We start from the raw sequence: 20,193 nt of genomic DNA on the forward strand, positions 1-20,193 counted from the left end.
GCCAGTATGCTGCTTCTTGGAGAATGCCTCTGTTGGAAGCACATTTAAGATCTGAGAATAAATTTCAGAAGACCAAGTTTATCATCAGGCACACACCTCCATTTGCCCAGGTTTTCTTTCTTGCTGGCTTTTCTCCTAGACATCCAGGCAGGTGCCAAAGCTTGCCTCCTCTTCCTGCTTGGTGTCTATTATATCAGTTCTTTCCTCTTTGATCTCCTTCTCAGACCCTATTTATAAGACTTATTTCCCTACTAAGCTTAATACCATTTTCTTCTTTCCCCCTTGTCCCTAACTTCTCTCCTCTGTACTACACAGGTCATCATTCAAGCACTGCTTTGACGTCTGTTCTGACAAACCTTCCTCTGCCCCGACCAGGTATTGGGGTATCAGGTAGATTGATTTATGGGAATTCTCTGAGACCCTTTGGTGTGATTATGCATATAATAATTGCTATTTAGAGCTGAAAAAGAGCCTCTGTCATTTTATCTATCTGAATACCTTCATTTTACAGAAGAAGAAATGGAAGCTGGGAAAGACTAAGTCGCTTGAGTGGCTCTGAGAAGGGCAACCCCAGCATTCCGTGTGGACAGAGGAAAGGCTCTAGCACGTCCAACCCTCCACCGCGCCCCTGCCCCGGCTGGGCCATGAACTGTGCCTAGTGCAGTAAATATTCAGTATGAGGTTAGGTCTTATTTTTGGAGTGGCTGGGCCTGAAAGGAACACGAGTATGTGCGTGTGTGTGTGTATGTGTGTATATGTGTCTGTGCACAAATGTGTCGACTGTGATTACTTTGGGAAAGCAGTCCATGGAAAACTGCCACATAAATATTTATGGGCGTTTTAATGTTTGCTCCGAGCCCCCTACAGTTTCAAAGGTGTGTTATTCTGTCTTCAAAAATGCATTTCAAATATGAGTGCTATGAGCCAAGGAGGAACTGTGTGCCTGCAGCCTGACAGAATGGGTCGTCGGCCAGACAAACGCAGCTCCTGGGTCTTGACATCCTGTCTGCCTTCATCCCTCTTGCTGGCCTTTGAGTCAACTCAGGAAAGTGGTGTGTGGCAGAGGAGAATTGGAGACAAGGAAAAATGGAAGGGGACAAAGAAACAAGGGAACAAATGAAGGGAGGGAGGGAAGCAGAGGAGAGAGAGAGAAGAGAGAGAAACATGTATTACCATCTGTCGCACATCAACAAGGGCTTTGTGTCAGAGGAGTAAACAGAGCCGCTAAAAGCCTGCTGTGTAGAAGCAGGGTGTTTTGTTTCTGCTACTTTTTTCAGTTGGCTTAAAGAACTAGCATGAGGTAGTTTCTGAAAAATCTGTGGGGATTCTGGGAATCCTGAATCATCTGAACTAGACTTCACCCAACGCCTCTGGTGCTGAGGTCCTAGGATGATGCATCACATCATTATGTCGTACCTTTCTCCCAAAATGTTCTACAGATGTTATTTTGTTTAGACTCCTCCTAGCCTGTTTGGGAATGGTGTGTGTGTGTGTGTGTGTGTGTGTGTGTGTGTGTGTGTGTGTGTGTGTGTGTGTGTGTGTTGGGGGGTGGAGGAGGTTATGATTATATGCATTACACAGGCAGGAAACTTGGGGCACAGGACAAAATACAGAATTTTCCACAGCCGCAGTTAAAACCCTTCTGGGTCCCTCCATGTCCTAATCCAGGGTACTTCCAGCTGTTATTTCTCCCATCTACCAGGGGTGGCTGTGAGGTAGAGATTGATCAGAAACAATTTTGCTTGAATTTACTTTTGAAAAATTCAAAACTTACAGAGGTGGAGACACTTGAATAAAGAAGGCCCTCTACTCATCACTCGCCCCCTCCCCTGCCCCTTTCTCTTTAGCTCATTTTGAAATAAATCCCTTGCATCCTGTTTCATCTGTAAATATTTTCGTATCTAACTCTAAAGTAGACCCCTTTAAAAAACTTAGTATCATTATCACATCTAAAAACAAATAATGATTCCTTAATATCATCTGGTATCCAGCAGCATTAAAATTTCCCTGAATTTTATACAGGTGGAGATAAACTCTTCACCTTTTGAGGCTATACACTTATTCCAGCGATGCTATCATTGCTTGAAATAATTTTTGGACCCTGTATTTAGGTTGTCACTGGGATTGGCACCATATCTTTTGTAAACCCTTACAGATGGTAAAGTTTTATCTTTTGAGAGTGGACTTACTTCTGGCATAAGCCAGAAGTCAAGAATAAGCCTCAAGAATAAGATGGCTAATTGGTAAATAATATTATTTGTTCTATTTGATTATTTGATTCTCCTATTCCTTAAAAACTTAGATCCACTGTTTTGTAGTTACACATCTGATGTTTTAAAACTTAAAGTCAAGTATGATGTTAAAAATCAAACAGGAATCAGCTTTTGTGCTGAGCAGGGTCATGGAGGCCCCCCTGCTGGACTGGAGTGATTTTTTTACTTGATGGACCATGAACAGTAGGGGACAGTCAAGGCAGCAACTAGTTAGCAGCAGGCACAGAAGTGTTTCAATATTTTAACAACCAACATGGCTTGACTGGGCACCTGCTAATGGCCATGAGTCACGTGAGAGGCTGTTTGCGTTCAAGGGAAATATTCAAAGGGAGGCCCTGGCTTCTTTTCCAGGCCAAAGTTCTTCAGTGGAGAATGTGCCTGTGAGAGGTTTGGGTTAGATAAGATGAAGAATCATGCCTTCAGCAATTGAATGGGCTTTCTTTATGTGACAGAACACCTTGTGATTGGAAAGCCCTTTATAGAAACGTACTTTCTCGTCCATCATCCCAGAGGAGTTAAGAACTGCACCTAACACCAGTGATAAAAATGGCACTGGAACTCACATCTCTGGAGTCTAAATGGAGGGCTGCTCCCATCCCACCCAGTGGCCTCCGGGGAGGGTTTAAGGTTGCCAAGCTGCCTTCAATGCCAGGCTCCCCAGCATCAGCTGGAAAAATGCCTACTTATTCCCCCGGTGTTGGTGCATCCTGTGCAAATTAAGCAAAAGACCTCAAACCTATAAGTGAGAGGGGTAGGGTAGTGGCCCTCTAGATCATATGGGAAAAATCCTCGAATAAAAATTCAGTTCGGAAAAGAGGCTGGGTGACCTGGTGCTTGACAAATTTCCAACCCTGCAGGCACAAGCTCAGGTTGTGAAGCAGGTTCCTGATCTCTAGAGTCCCCCAGGAGCTTTCTGTCCTCTGCCCACGGCTCCACGCTCAGGGCAGCTGGGCCAGAAGAGGTGGGCCACCTGACCTCCGGCTGGGTGGAGCTGTCTCTTCCTGGGGCGTGCTTTCCAGCAGGAAGCCCTGCCCGCTGCAGATAACTGAGGCACTTTGTTATGTCCAGAGGTTTTTTTAAATTTATTTTTTATTTTTACTACTCTGGGATCAACTTTCCAAAACAGACACTTGCTTATGCAGAAATGAAGACTGGACGGTAATGAGAAGGTAGCCTCCCTTCCAGCACAATCCCCACCAACTCCCACTCTGCTGGTTATTTTTTAGATACCACCACAAGCCCTGTTGATTGTAATAACATTAAGGTTTGTTTAATACGGCGTGGCCAGGAAGAGCAGGCTCAGGATGGAATGGGGACCAGGGGAGCTTCTTTCCTGGCCCTGCAGCTGATCTAACATAAAGTCACCTTCTCTATGCCACAGTTTCCCATCTGCAAAATGGACCTGGCGACCCTTATTTTATTTGAGGAGTATAATGCCTGTAAGACAGAATGCAGTCCTGTTAAAGAATATGAAAAAGTCTAGCAATCCCACTTCTAGCTCAACAGAAGCCCAAGGGTAATGTGTTTGTGTGTCCACCAAAAACATGTACAAGAATGCTGATAGCTGCTCTGTTCGTACTGGACACATGCTAAATGTCCATGGACACCAGAATGGATAAATCCACTGTGGTACATTGGCACAGCAGAAGGCTAGACCACAAGGAGAATGAAGAAACTAAAACTACAAGCACAATGTGGGTGAATCTCGCAGAGGTAATGTTGAGGGCAGGAAGCCCATAGCCCACTCTTTCCTGGCTTTTCTCTTCTGGGTGCTCCACACATGCCTGCTCCAGGGCGTTCACTGTGATGGGCCCCTCTTCCTTCTCAGCTGCCACTGGGTGCAGGGCCATGGGTCACTCTGCCCCCTCCTCCCCAGGTATCTTCCTGTCTATCCCAGCACCCTGCCAGCCTGCAGCCTCCACAGGGTTCACTGACATCCCCCCTCCTTCTTGGAATCACCCTGACCCTGTTGCCACCCTCATCCTGGCCTCCATGATTTTTCTGAGTGTGACTTTTCTAAGTGTGACTTTGATGTTGAACCTGCCACTTGTTTTCTCGTCTCCTAAAAGGAGAATTTCAAACTTAGGTACAGAACATGTCTTGGTGCCCTCTCCAGTCTCAATTGGTGGCCCCCTTCTCTCCCTCCTCTTCCTATCATCACAATGGCTGTTTGAGTCAATTTCCAATAGGATTTCAGATGAGCACTCAGGCATAGACCATAAAGTGTGCCTTCTCTGTGGGATATTTATGTTTTGGTGTAGGATGTATGAGATCCATTGCCCAAATCACAAGTCCTATCTGTCCTCTAAAGCTATAGACAATAATTTGTTTTCCTCAGAGGGACTGAAAAAATTCTGATGAAAACTTGGCAGCACCCAAGGTAAGGGTGCCTGTGAACTGGTCTAAATGATGGTTAATTTACAGTAAAGGCCCACAGGGACCAGTAGACCTGGCAGATGACTGGAAAACACCATCGTGAAGTATTCTCACTGGTCCCTGCTAGTTTCATATTCCCTGAGACTCTGCCCAGCCCATTGAGGTGTTCTTTTACAAAACTGCATCATCTAAGAGAAGGAAATGAAGGCTGCTTTGTGCTCATTTTGTTGGGATTATTAAACATTTGGCATTTGTGTTATTTCTCTTGTTTGAAGGAAGAGAAACAAGTGCTGGGTAGTCTTGTTGGGACTGTGCCTCGTTTTGATCTGTGAGTTGTGCTCTTCTGAAGGTCAAGAGCTTAGCAAAACATTGTTACAAAAATGCTGTGATTAAGATTCATTTAGAGGAGGTTGGGGGGAAATGTGTCTTAGAAGGTTATCAAGTTATGACTCAGTCTAACCGTGTAAATCTTTACAAAAAAAGTAGCTGGTGTTTCACAAAAAGCTCCATTTAGAAATCTGCTGTTCTCCCCAGAAAATTTATGTTATAAATAGATTAAAAAGAAAAACCTGACATTTTGGAAGCTCAAAAGTATAGTGATGGGATATTTATTCTATAAGATTATCAAAGATTTTGTAAGCTAATTTGGAGTTGTGGGGTGGATGTATTTTATATATGCCAAAATAGGGAGTTTTGTGGTTAAATTATCTGCCCTGCTTGCTAATATCTTCTTATTCTTCTCTCTAGATCAGTGGCTGTCAAGTTTGAGAATGCATCAGAATTACAGAGGGCTTGTTAAAACCTAAATTGCCCCCAGGGATTCTGATTCTGTCTGTAGTTCTGAAATTGTCTTTCTAACTGTTTCCATGTAATATTGATGCTGCTGGTCTGGGACCACAGTTTGAGAACCACCATTCTAGATCATTGTAAATCTGGCTGCTCATTAAAATTACCTAGGGGAGCTTTCAAACTACCCAGTGCTTGGCCATGCCAGATAAATTGAACCAGGATGTCTCTCTTGGGGAATACTGGGCAGAGAACGTTTCAGAAGCAACTCAGGTGATGCTGACGTGTAGTCAGGGTTGAGAATCTTTGTTCCAGCAAAACTGACTCCTACACCAAAGATCATGATACCAGAGCAGTTAGCAGCTGGTGGCGGGGTGCTTGTTGAACTGCAGGCTCCAGTGCCCTCTGTCTGGCCAGCTCAGGCTGCAGGGTGGCGTGCTCCCACGTGAGGGAGTATCAGTTTCTGTATCAGAGCCGGTTTGAAGTCTGTGCTATCGGCAAGATTACAAAAGGTTCTCTGGGAGTTTTCTTCTGCCTGATAACTGGGAAAGCAGCCTGAGTCAGAACAGGTTCACACTGTACTTTGGCATGTGATAGCTAGCTAGTCTGAGGGACAATGAATCATTTTAGATTTTTAAAAGAAAGGCAGGAAATAAATAGTTTTTATTGCTTTCCCCGATACTTTCTTATTTAATCCCCAAACAGCAACCAGATCAAGGTTAGTAGAATTATCTGCATTTTTACAGATGAGTTCACTTAACTAAGGAGAACTTCCCAAGGTCACAGGGAAGTGGCAGAGCTGTGATTTGAGCTTGGGGCTGTCTGACTCCAAAGGCAAGGGCCCCTGCCACATCACCACTTTTGCAAAATTCATCTCGTGCTCCAGAAACATAGATATTATGCAAGACTGACTACATAGTTTTTGAGTCCCAGTGTAAAAGGAAACCATGGGGCCTCTTGTTAAAAAACTGTTGGGGATTCACGAAGACAGCCCAGAGCATCAAACCAGATGTGAGGCCCTGTGTGACTGCACAGGTCATCCACCCGTGAAGCCAGCTCTGATGTTACGTGTTAATCTGCACAGACTGCATATCAAACACTTTGAGCAAATAGGAAGGTCTGCTCAGAGGCACTCTGGTGGGAAGGTAGGAGCCCCAGGTCTGAGCCTGGAGCTTCTGGATTGTAGTAATAGCCCTGTGCATAACTTTGTGTTATTCCTGTTGACCTTGAGCATGGTACTTAACCTCTTGGAGGTCCAGTTTACTTTTCTATAAAATTGAGAGAGGGAGAAGTGGGGAAGTGGTGGACCATGTCAGTGTTTCTCAAACTCTGATATATTTCATTTTTATACCACATTTTTAGTACAGTTGCTGTGATCGTGGACTCTGGACCACACCACCTGAGTTCTAATTTGGTTTTGCTATATTCTAACTGTGTGGCCTCAGTCAAGGGCCTCAGTTTCTTCATCTGTAAAATGGAGATGTTGTGAGGGTTAAATAAGTTAATATATGCAAAGCCCTTGGAACGATGGCTGCTATATAATGAGTGCTATAGTATTAATGATTACTTTGATTCATATGGCACCTGTACGAGCACTAATATTTTTTCTTTAATTTGATTCACTTTTAAAATTTAAAAATAATCGCTAGATTCATGTGAGTGTGCATATTTTTCTAGTATATGTGAAAGAGTATAATAACTATATTTTAAAAAGTTCATTCATATACTGTCTCAAATCAGTCCAGATACTAACAATGGAATGGTCACCACCCTGTGGGTAACATTGTGCTAGATGTTGAAGGCTTCTTCTAGTCTAAATAGTCCAGGAGCAGATGAATAAATGCATGTGTATTTGTATCTGTGCCTTCACTCATTTGACAAATACATGACTCTAATATTTCCACTCACTTCATTTTCTACCCATAGAGGAATATTCCTATTGTTTAGCTTCTTGTTCCAGTGAAAAAAATGTTTAAACAGAAAAGAGGGATTGTGAATAAATCATATAAATGCTTTGAACTTTGACGAGTCAGTGGGGTCCTTTCAAGAGATCCCTTAAAGACTAACAAGGGATGAGGCTTAGAGTAGTGAAAAATTGGTACAAAATACTTACAGGAAGGCATAGTATGGCCTTCAGAGGTGAAGAATTTGCTGGGAGACATAGGCCCTTTCCTTTGAGTACCATGTTCCCCTTACTTCCCCCTACCTAAATCTTATCTTATAGGCTCAGTTCAAATTCTACCTCCTCAAAGGCCTTTCTGGCTATTCTGGCTGGAAGTTTCCTTTTTCTCATCTGAAGGGTGCTTTGTAATCATAGAGAAGTGTTGTTAAGCACGAGCTGTGTTCCAGGCACAGTGGTCACCATGCTGAACACCCATATCCCTGACCTCAAGGAGTTGGTAGGCTACAACTCAGTGCGTCTGTACTGCCAATTCATGTGTATTTGTCTTGCCTCCCTTAAGGCAGGGTTACTTATTCCTTGCTCTTATATTCCTCAAAGCACCTAAGGACCCTCTTTAACTAAGTATTTGTTATTGGAGATTCCAGGGAAATACAAAAATAGTAACTAAGGAAATTTAAAATTAGTCTTCCCTTAAACATCCCTCTCAAGTTATCAAGAGCACCAATCCCCAGACATTTCATTAACATCAGTGATTGTCATATATGATAAACATGTAATGAGAATATAATATAAATTGATCCCCAAGGGAAACTAGAAATCTTGGGAAAGATACAGGACTTCCTGAAGGCAATGAAAGTGAGTTTAGAGAAAGCAACTGTCATTCACTCAAAGCTGTGGACGTTGAGGACCTGGCAGAGTCCTACCAGTTATCAGCAGAAGAAGAGAAAATCAACAAGGATGATGTTGTGATGGGTACTTCCCAACAGAATAACTGGAATATCAAAGGATGAAGAAAGACCTTGGGAAAAGTGAAAAACTCGAATATTTTGTGAAAGTCAATAAAAAGTGAGGGCTGTTAAATGGTGCCATAATGTAATTTTGTCAAAAAATTGTGCCAAAAGCCCCATACTTATCTCATACTTTGCTCATTTAAAAATATGGCATGATTGCTATTTTAATTTAATTTTGTCAAATGCAAGATAAATACAATTTTTCATAATTTTTAGTTTGTCATAATTTTTAGTTTCTATAGATTCCAATCAGCCTTTCCCACCCTCACTTTTATATGTTATTTTTGTCCTTTTTAAAAAATATGGATTCATTTTTAAGTGGACTTTTTATAGTACTAATTATCCACAAGGAGAATGTCCAGCAATAGTATAACAGTATTCAGTGAAGTAATGGATTGATCAGTATCATTCTTCAGAACCAACAACCAAGATCATAACAGGCAGAAAGGGCACAATTGGCTCTTTTGACTCTGAAGCAGAAAGGAAAGATCCACAAAATCAGCAAGATTTCTCTTGGAATGGAGATGCCCAGTCCAGCTAGGAGGTGATTTTGGGATAAGCCTGTTTATGGCCTTAAAAGGGAATGCTCAAGGTTCCAAGGGAAGTTGCTTACCCACAAAGCACCAGACTGCAAACCGGATCCATGTGATGGTGGAGAGCTTTAGCATGAGATATATGTTCACCAGCATGGCAAAGGCAGGCACAAAGGGGAGACAAGGGGCCATGTAGGGCAGCTTCTTGGGGTTCTCTGGCTGCTGCAGGATCACAAACACCAGAGCGCTGATCAGCAGCACCATCAGAACAACCAGAAGGATGGCCCACCAGCTCTTCTCTGAGATGTAGTCGGAACCAAAGATGATGAAGGAGCAGAAGATGAACATGAGGATGAAGAGCAGGAGCACACAGACAGTCACTGTGTGCCCCGTGGCTGCTGTGGGCCGGTCCATCTTGCCTGGAAGGCCCAGCCGAATCCTCATGGTGTAGTAACGGGGCCCAATAAGCTTCTTTAACTTGATGAGATAAATATTTTCAGATTCGTCAGCTTCTATGCCTGTGGTCATGTCCACGGTGCCGTAGTTGGGGTGGTTGACGTTGTAGGTTGATTTGTCTGATTTCCCGATGAGCATCTCATTGTCTCCCAAAGATGGTAAGTTCTTGGCTCCACATGTGTTGGTGGCTGGGCCGGAAAATTCTTCCCCTTCACTCACAGGAGAACAAACTTCCTTCTCACAGTCAGCCAGAATGCCCTCCTTCTTCTTTGTGTGCTCCTCAGACAAGAACTTGACAAAGCCATCAATGTCACTCTCTGGTTGGTATCGAAGGAGCAAGACGCAGACAGAGACCAAAGTGTAGGCGAGGAGAGTGCCGATGGACATCATCTCAATCAAGTCTCTCAGGCTGACTAATAGGGAGAGAAGGGCTGCCAGGAACCCTGACACGATGCAGGCCACCACTGGGGTCTCTGTGTAGGAGCTCACATGAGCCAGGAACCTGGAGGGAGAGGGAAGCAGAAGGTTAACAGTGGGCTATGCACAGTGATAGATTCAGCATGGCTTAACACCCCCTGGTCCTGCTTCTCCAGTTTACTTCTGGACCCACTGCTTTAAGTCAGCTGCTATTCCTACCCCAGGCTTTGGTTCCTGGAATATAATTTAAAGAGAATTCCCTTTAATTCCTTGGTTTTGAGACAGACTTCTTTATTAAAGTTCCTACTTCATTATGTAGTATGACAGATTGATTGATTCTAGGAGGTATTTCAGAAATCTAAATTGAAGCCCAGGCTTTGCTCTGAAAAAAGGGTAGTTGGAGAAGTCATACAGTTGCTTGGAGGTCCTCTATACCTGTGTTACCCAAAAGTGTGGTCCACAGATCAGCAGCGTCAGCATCACCTTGGAGCTTGTTAGAGATAGGTATTTTCAGTGATTGTTGCTACTATTAGGTTCTGTTCAGAGGGTTTTATTCTCTCTTTGATTGTAACTTCGAACTTTTTCAACTTCAGAGGGACAGTTACCAGGCTTCAATGTGAGTGCAAGCCTCAGATACCCCTGGGATGGGTTCTTCCTTCTGGAGGCCACCCAGTGTAGCATTTTGGTACCCATCATCTTTACAGAGGAGCACACGATGTCAAATAAGAGGGAAGGGGGTAGTTGGGAGAACATATCAGGTGTGCTACATAGAAGGACCCAGAATCAAACTGAGAGGCTGTTTTAGGACCTAAGCTAATTTCACTCAAATTCTTTGCGAAGACATTTGACAAGTCCCATGGTCTATGTGACAGACACTCACATGAAAATTATAGTCCGCTGACAGTGGGTAACAGTCCCTGGACAGGGATGGAAGAATAGAATAAATGTCATGGAGCATAGCCCTTACCTGAAAAGGAGCCCATCACCAGCCATGGCATAAATGACCCTCGGCATTGGGAAGAGGGAGCCCAGCAAGCTGACTGTCAGTCCTGCAACTGACCCGATGGCCACTACGAATTTTGCAGCATAGAACCCGTGAGCCACAAACATCTCCATGAGTGGGGATTCTGTGTCAATGGCGTAATATGGCACCATCAGAGTTAAGATCATGCTCACCTGTTAAAACAAGAGGAAACATGGCGGGAGGTGGAGAGGACTGAAGCATGGATGGGTGTCCCATAGGAGAGGAAAGAGGCCTGCACTGGAGCTTGGATCTGCCACTTCTTGGCACCTGCCTTTACTTTAGAACAGTTATTTGGCCTCTGGAGCTCTTGGTCTCAGTATTTTCTCCCCACATGTGAATCTAGTGGGTTGGGCCAGGTGATTACTAATATCTCTCTCTGGCCCTTTCACATCTGAGGAATAAATCTGCAGGTGTTTCAGCTTCACGAAAGCAGAGCTACACTGAGGGTTCAAGTAGATATTATCAGGTAGGAGGAGCTGCAGCCAAAGGCAGTGCAGCCAGGACCTGGCAGTGACCTCGAGCACCTTGCCCACATGGACAAGACTCGTTTCTTTTGCACTTTCAGGGTCCCATGGGGTCTTATCCATACTACTTCTTACCCCAAAGGCCAGAGATCAAAACTCTGAAGATAAGTGCATAGTAGGGCCACAGCTGATTAACTGATGGGACTCATATTTCCATTCCCTCTCTGTAGCTCCGTCCCAGGAACCAGGCAGGCGAAGAAACAAATTATGGCATCAGGATGGAATCCAGTTCTACTCTGGGCTACAACACCACTATGGCTTTGCTTAATCAGGGCCTATTTCTCTTCATATTTCATAGATCTGCCATAACAACCCTCCCTTCATAATTGGCTCCAGGCAATGGAACCACCAGTCGTAAGGCCAGGTGCCCCCCAACCCTGGCCTGTGAAGGCCAATGCTGGCATCACAAAGGGAGTCTAGAGCTTGAAAAGGAGAGAGTGGTTCATTTCTAGATCACTTCTTTGCCTATATTCTCAAAAGCCAAGATCCTCCAGTGAAGCCATGGACCACTGGGGAGGATGGCATGGACTGCCACAGGCAGCACTGTGGCTCTCCTGGTGGTAGAGTGGCAGCCTGCTGACCAACATGAGACCTGATCACTGCACGACATGGTTGTGGCCCATATATTCTGAAAGGGAATCTGTCCCAGCAACGCCACCACTTGCAACGTCGCCTTTGGGGATGTTGAGGGGTACACTGGAGGAGAGTGGGATTGATTCTTACAGCAATTCTCATTGGGTCTCTTGCCTGCGTTAGATTAGGATGGGCCAAAATTTGGGTGCAGAGACTACTCTAGTGTATAGAGCACTATTCTAGGGAAGGAATTGCGATTATTAACGTCACTGTGTGTGCTGCAGTGCTTGACCCCTGCAGGAGGGGGTGTATGAGGGAGGAACAGCAGGGGAAATGCAGAAGAGAGTGTCTCTGCTGCCCCCAGCCCAGCTGTTCCTGATCACAGTCTGCAGAGAGAATCAGGGGTGGACGAGATGAAGCCGGGTGCATGTGTGCATGGGGAGGTGATAACTGACCTGGCCGGGAACGTGGCCGGCGGCCTGCATGCAGCACTGCTCTCGTGTTTTTCTGTTGGCTTCCAGGACAGTCCTGTTTGGCAGCTTGCCTTAGTGGTCCACTGGCCTGGCTTCTGCAGGCTGTTGCTAAAGTTTTTTTTTTTTTTGGCGGGGCTGAGGCGGATGTGCAGGGTGGGAAGGAGATTCTTGCCGCAGGAACAGCAGGGCTGATAGGGCGCACCCTGGCTGGTGACTCTTTCCTAACTGTGGTGACTGAATGGGTGGGACCCCCAGGACTTGGGGGATTTGTGTGACCACACTCCTGTTGGCTTACCAGCTGGTTCTTGCTGTTGCCAGGGGCCGAGGGGATGTTGGATGGGGCCGAACTATTTCTGTGAGAGATTCTGGGGTGGGACCTGTGAGATGACACATCAGAAGTGTGAGGAGTGTCTCAGGGGCGTGATCCTGAGGAGACAAGCCTGGAGGGTTCATTCTGAGGACTTCCCTGAGCAGGGAAACCTGAAGGGGTGAGCTTGAGCCAGTGTAAACAGATGGAGCAAGAGCAGAAAGACATTGCATTCCCCTGCCCCCTCCTAGACTTAGGGGAAGAGCACCTCTAGAGGACGATGTGTTCCCTTCCTCCACTTTGGGAAAGCCTCGCCTCTTTGCTGCTGGGAAGCTCCCAGAAGACAGAGGAGCATTGAGGAAGGTGCACAGAGGCCCACAATGCCTCTGCTCGCACACCCACCCGTTACTGCCAGCCTATGATCTGAGCTCCTTGGACGGCAGCCCACTCCCTGCACACTATTCCCTGGGCAGCAGCTGACACCAGGAGCCTGTGCAGAGGGAGGAGCAGGGGTGCAGGCCCTGGCTGAAGTGAGGGCCTGGGGCTTCTCCTGTCTCCAGTTTGGAGCCCTGATTTTCTTCTTGTCCTCGGCGGGTGGGGTGAGCTTGAGCCAGTGTAAAAAGAGGGAGCAACACGAAACATATGCATACAAACACCAAGAAGGCACAAGGAAAGGATTACTTCCTGACAGAAGGAAACCCAGCCCCAGAGTCACGTTTTAAGGTCAGATATGAAAAGACCATGAGGAGGGCCCCATAAGCATTTGGTACTTACGGACACATAGGCTGTCAGGCAGATGATGAGGGAGGCGGTGATAGCGTACGGGATGGATGTGTTGGGATTCTTGGCCTCCTCTCCGGTGGTGGCAATGATGTCAAAGCCAATGAAAGCATAGAAACATGTGGCTGCTCCTTGCATCACCTGTAGGGATGAAGACATTTGTCACACTCAGTGTCAGGGCAGCACCAGCGCCTAACATGTGGTGCCTACAGTTGCCCAGTGCCCGGCAGACACTACTGAGTGGCAGAGGGGTTAACATGGTGGGACTTGTGCTAAACGCTTGAGTTCTCATCGCTACTGTCTAGCTGTGTGACTCTGGGAAGTTCCCTCATGTGTAAAATGAAGATAAGGATTATAGCCAAATAAAACTAGGTCACTCAACACATTCAAATCAGTTTTGGAAATAAGCAGGGTTATGAATAAATAAGTTGGCTATCCCTACATCTTAGGAACTCATTAACTTCTTTGTGCTTTGTTTTCATTCTGTGGTTCTCAACCACAATCACAGGCTGTATGACTACCCCTAGGGAGTGTTTGGAAATGTGGGGAGGTTCCTGTGACTGTCACAGAGACATGAGGTGGGTGCTTCTGGCATTTAGTGTAGGAGACTCAGATGCTTTTGCACAAACTATCCTACCCAGATTACTGTTAGTGACCCTGGTCCATCGTCTCCGTGGCAACTTTCAGATCTGAAATTGTATAAAAGGTTTTCTGATCTTCAGACATTCTGTTGTCTTCCATGGGAAGACCGGTAGAGATGATTTGATTTTCCTGCTCTTTTTGGGGCCTTGAGTGACCTAGTTGGGCTATAAGGCAGGGGAGGAGATGAGGAGTGAGGCCGTGTGAAGCTGGGGAATGGTATCCAGTGACCTCTGCTGGATGTCTATCTCACAGGAGCCCATGTGATTCCAAGGATGGTTGGGACTTGACAAGTCAAGAAGTCAGTGAAAATCTTTCACTGAGGAGTCTGTGACTTTCTCCCAAAGAATCTGTTGAAGTTTAAATTATGTTTCCCCCAGTTAGCATTCTCATTATCAGCTGAAAGTAAGAAATGTGCCTCTTTGAATGCTTGGGGATGTCATTCTAGGGTAAGATGAGAGAGATTTTTCTGGGCTTGTGTTTATGGGGTGAGGGGACTTGGCAATATGCAAGCTCTAGCCAGGGGTCCGGGAGTGAGGCTCCTTATGGACTGGACCATTTTTTTCCTTTTCTCTGTATTTAGCTTATAAAGGATAAAATTGTAAACATGTGCCAAGCAGAAACCAGTCCCTAAATTTTCACTCTTACCTTTCCCACTGACTTCTCAATAAGTAAAAGACAGAATACTCAGAACTAGAACCTGCAAGGTCATCACAAAATGGAAGGGCATCTCAAACTTCCCAAAGCAACCTTTGCCCGTCTGTAAAATGAGTTAGTTTCTTCTATAGTCTTTCCCATTAGGACTCTAATGTTTCAGTTCTTTAACTGGTGGTTCTCATTCTGGGGTCCACACAATTTGAGGGGGTCTCAGAATTTTGCTGAGAAAAATTATCTTTTTATTTTCATTAACTTTCACCTGAAGGTTATCATTTCTTTCAGTTATAAGTGTAGGTGACAAACTAACAGAACCTGTGACTTTGTCACCAATAACAATCAGTTTCCCATGATGTTAGTTGTTGCAGACATCTTGAAATACCACTTGTGCTCATTGCTCCTTCCAATTTATGACGGTTATTAGATATAGATATTAATCTTTAAAGCACTAATAAAGAAACACATTGTTATATCACAATTTAAAAATGTTTTTACAACTATTTTTCAGTACACAGTTAACCCTTGAACAACGTGGGGGTTGGGGTGCCGACCCCAGCATGGTCGAAAATTCACTTATAGTGCCCCTCTGTATCCATGGTTCCTCCATGTACTCAGTTCCTCTGTATATGTGATTCTGTATCTGTGGATTCAACCAACCCCTGACCAGTGAAGTACCATAGTATTTATTATTTTAAAAAATCCACTCAAGTGAAACAGCTCAGTTCAAACTCGTGTTGTTCATGGGTCAACTGTAATGGATTTCTTTGAAACTCCTATGTAATTAGGTTATTCATTTATAAACACAGTCATCAAAAGGGGGTGCATAGGCTTCACCAGGCTGTCGAGGAATCCACAGCATACACGCACAAAAAGTATCTGTGAATGCCTTATCTATTCTAATAACTCAGGCAGAAAGAACTTCTCAAACCAGCAGTTGACACCAGAGGGCTACTTTCTGGGAGAGGTGATAACCCCCAATTTCACTCCAGTGAAGTCCTTCACTTTAGGACTTGGGAAGTGTCTTTGATCTCTAGACAAGGAGATCAAACAGATCTCACCTTATTGTACACGGAGGTTCACAGATTTGGAAACGTGCTTGTTCTCATTTGTCTAAAAGATGTTTCTGATGTTCAAGGATGAATGGATTCTGGGGTTCCAGGCTCGCTAAGCAGCCACAATCAAGAAAAGCCTTGCTTAAAGACAGCTTTCAGAATACAGGTCCTGCTTTCTCTTCCTTTAGCATCTTTCTTCCCTTAAACACATACACACACATACACACAACTCTTGTAAATCATATAGTGACCTTTTATGACAATCAGTCTGATGATGCATTGCTCCCAATTAGGACATCCCAGGTCTACAGTGCCATGCCAACTTGGTGTGATCAGTTCTGGATGGAAAGGTCATTGACACTAGAAGAGGTCCCTGCTGAGGACAGAAGGGTGGGGAGGTGCTAAATAAGAACTTAGGGCCAAGCTACCCTAGAAAAAAGTGAGAAGTCTGTAAACCATGCCATATGAAGAATAACTGAACAGTTGGGGATATCTAACTTGAAGAGAAGACTCAGTGGAAGATGCCTCCAGACAGAATTGGAGGGACACTTTCCAGTTTTGAAGTATGGACTATGTAGCAGCTGGAGGAGAGGTACACTGTAGGCTGCAGAAGGAATCCCATAGCCATGCATATGGGTGGGATAGGATTTGGTTAGGAGTGCAGATTTTGTAGACTGTCAGACCTAGGCTGGTTCTGTCACATACTAGTTTGGTGACCTAGAACAAATTCCTCACCCCTTGAGATCTCATTTCCTTTATCACTTATATGGAGATAAAAATCCTATTTATTTAACTCATTGGATTGTTACAAGGATTAAATGAGATAATATACTCAACCACAGTCATAGAATACAGTTGGTACTTATAAATATTGCTCTTATTGGCAATATTTTTATTACTGTTGTAAGTTTTTCTAGAACAGATGAACCTAAGGGCACAAACAGATTCCTCCTCTTCTTCCTCCTCCTTATTACTTCTCTTTTAAAGTTCACACGCATTTTATCAACTGCTTCCATGAACCAGGAACTGTACTTGGTGATGTGGATACAGTCAAATGCAAAAGTACTCTGGACTTGACCCGCTGGGGCTTGGAGCCTAGAGGACATTGCAGGACTCAAAATGTAACCTCGACTGTGGTAACAGGCTGAACAGGATTAATAGAGACTATGTATTTGTAAAACACAGACGCTACTATTTCCCAAATGAGTGAAAGAACAGATGGCAATCACTGATAATGATTAGATACCAGAAACTTAACTATGGTCAAGTTGGGAAGAGAGAGAATAAGTTTTGGAAGAGAAAGAATAAGTTTGCAAAGAGAATGTCTGTTAGCTTGAATTTGCTTATGTAGAGCTCGAAAGCAATTGAGGCTGAAGAATGACTGAACAGATGTCAAAGAGCTAGAGGTTCTGTGATAGGCAGAACACGAAGTTTCACTTGGATGGTGCAGATGAAATGGTTTCAGTGAAGGGGCTCTAGGAGGCAGGCCAGGAGGGCCTGAGGAAGAAATACCTCTGCCTCGTTTTCTCACCTTCTGATCTCCTGGTGATGCCTCCCACTGGCTAAGCCCAACAGGAAGCAACCAGCAAGGGGTCTTCTGGGGGACAGAACAGAGCCTGAGGGGTAGAGAGCGGGTGGAAGAAATGGAGGAAAACCAGCACACCTGCCAAGATCAAACAGACCCTGGCCTAATGAGATACAGATTAAATAAACAGATTATCAAAGAGAAGATAATACAATCAGCAAATAGGCTCACCTTTTTACTGAAGTTAGTTTGAATGAGTTTTTCTTGCAAGCAAATGATCCCTGACTGGTAACTACAAAAGAACCATGAAATGAAACTGTGTATGGGTGTGTCTCTACCCAAATAACCACTGACACTGCTTTCACTTCACCTTTTCCAGATCGCAGATCTGGCCTCTAGCATTTATGATTACGATACCTTTCCATGCCTGAAAGAACGTGTGGTACCAAGGGGTGAGCATCTGTGAATAAAAGCGGTGGGTGAAGTGTGTGTGCATGTGTGTATGTATTTCTGGGTATGTCGGTACTTTATCCTAACTTTCCTTTAATGTTTTATGTAAATAAAAAACAGTATTGATTTTCTAATTTGGTGACATAAATGGCAATTGTATTCCAAAATCAACCTGGTAGCTGCTCAGCCGGTGATCCAGGTCTGTCCTCCTCTCTACAGAGCTTTGTGGGGAAGCAGCTCGTGTCTCAGTTGCTGGAGGGCTGCTGCTTAATTAGTTGTCAAAAGAATGTCATTTGTGGCCTGCTACTCAGTGTCTGGAATCCCTAAAAGCTGTCCCCTGTGCCTTGCTGATGTTTGAGAGGTATTAGGGTGAGGCAGCTCTCCATATTCTGCCGTGGTGGGTCTGCCAGATGCCTAGGAAAAAATTAGGCACTTTTATGTAATTCACTCCCCAGGTAACAAGACAAAACTCCAACTTTAACAGCATTTCCTACCACTCTTATTCTCCAGATCTATTAGCAGCCTGTCCACAGGGACAGTGGAATGTGCTAATAGGTTCCAACAAGTGGATTCAAATGTGGAGACGTGGAAAACAACTTTTCCTTTGTTTGGAGGCTGTCAGCATTCCCCACAAATACTTGCTCTGAACTGTTTTCCTGGGAGCTATTTGTGCTGGTGGAGAGTCTTGTTTGGTTAAAGAGAAGCCGTAAGATAGCATCAAGAACAAATAACGTACAGCGAACACACATCCAGCAATGTTCAGGGGCTGAGGAATTGCAGATGGAAGCAGGGGTTCAGCCGAGGGCCAGCAGTTACTTGATACAGGGGAGAAAATGTTTGTTGTTCTTAAGCTCTTCAAGACCAAAGAAGCATTTGACCCAGAACCTGTAAGTGAGTAAACCATTCCTTAAGCTATTTTCTTTGGAAGGACGTGGTTGGAGCAGTGAAAGAGTAGGTTTCTGAGGGGTCCATGGCCAGAGGACAGATTGCTCATTAACTCTTTCAAAGTCCTTGAGACTTGTGTTTCAAGCCATGTCACAGTGTCCTTATAAACCATTCCCTCCACAGTGGTTCCCTCCATCCCATACTACCTGAAGGGGTTGAAGAATAAAGTGGGCTGGAACTCTGAACTGGTCCCCTTGCCAGGTAGGGGTCAGGTTTTCCCTCAGGAGTGAAGTTCACGCAGCTGCCAAGTAGACAACTCACTTTTGTTGACAATTATTCGATAACAGAGTAGGGAGTGTGTTTGTTCACTTGGTGGAGGGCATGCTCATGAGAAGGTGTCAGACCTTAAAAAATAGCATCTGTATTCAAAGTGGCCTTGCTAGACTGGAAAATTGACCTGGAACCAAAGCTGAGAAAGAACAGGTCTAGGCAGTTTGCTGGGGAGGAAATGTACACTGCAGAGATCCAAGGCCAGGCAGATAGCAGACAGGATGAGTCAGCATCATCTTCCCACTGGGCTGTCCTTTGTGCTCAGATGATGTTTTTAGTCACAGCCACTGGGACATATATTTGAATTTCCTGCAGGGAAAATGGATTGGCAAAAAATAATCCAAAATCTCAGCCAGCTTTTTGGGTGGCCAATGACAAGCCTCCTCCAGGTAGTAGGCTTGGGTTGGAGTGAGGTCAGTGGCCAAAGGTGCAGAAAAAGACAGTTGGTCCCACATATCCAAACCCAGGGGTAGAGGAATAAATAGAGACTTTTGCTCATCCAAGACTGGCATTGAATTTCAACTCTATTATGATCTAGATCTGTGACTTAACTTTTCTAAACTTCAGTTATTTTGATGTACACCTGGAGATCATTGTACTTGTCTTGCAGGGCTGTGGTGAAGATTAAATGAAAAGTGTATATGAAAGAGTGTGTCATAAGGAAGACCGTGTTAGGGATGGTATCCTTCCTTTCTTTTTTATGCCTGATTTCTGATCTTCTTCTCTTGCTGCAGAAGTTAGTGAGAACCTGGAATTGGGTAGATGAGGACCCCTTAAGCTCAGCTTGATCAGCTCCTTCCTTAATGAGGCAGCTCCCGACTGAGTGAAGATGTGAAGCCCCCGAGGAGGAGAGGAGACCTGTAAGGGGAATAAAGACCCCAGAACAAAGAACAAAGGGAGAGTCTCAAAGACTTGCTCATCTTCGTCAGCGTGGGCAGAGGGCGTTCACACAGAGCACATTAGCTCTTCTAGTCTTCACATGGGGCCTAGACTGCAGTTTGTACCATTTAAATAGGCTTGTTAGGAAAAGTCTGAAAATTAAACATGATCTGAGTAATTAAAAAAAGTTTTCAAATTGCTCTAATATGATGTGTCAGTAAACAATGCACGTTTGCCCTGAGTCAGCTTAACTATACTCCCATCTGATAAAAGCCTAGACCATCCATTGCTTTAATGTTTCTCCCAGCTCCCATACTCTAAGACTTTGTGAAGGCTTGAAGGAA

General features: G+C 44.6%; 1 protein-coding gene across 1 annotated transcript in view; it reads right to left on the minus strand.

The window, feature by feature from the left end:
- SLC7A14 (solute carrier family 7 member 14) overlaps nucleotides 1–20,193 on the minus strand; it is a 97,541-nt gene that overhangs the window by 4,044 nt on the left and 73,304 nt on the right. Inside the window, exons 5-7 of the mRNA XM_006200816.3 lie at nucleotides 13,430–13,576; nucleotides 10,722–10,930; nucleotides 8,962–9,839 (exon numbers count right to left, since the gene is read on the minus strand). Of these exons, the coding sequence (XP_006200878.1) occupies nucleotides 8,962–9,839; nucleotides 10,722–10,930; nucleotides 13,430–13,576 (1,234 nt within the window). The remainder of the gene's footprint in view (nucleotides 1–8,961; nucleotides 9,840–10,721; nucleotides 10,931–13,429; nucleotides 13,577–20,193) is intronic.

This window comes from Vicugna pacos, chromosome 1 (assembly GCF_048564905.1).
Source record: "Vicugna pacos chromosome 1, VicPac4, whole genome shotgun sequence".
NCBI classification, from domain to species: Eukaryota; Metazoa; Chordata; class Mammalia; order Artiodactyla; family Camelidae; genus Vicugna; species Vicugna pacos.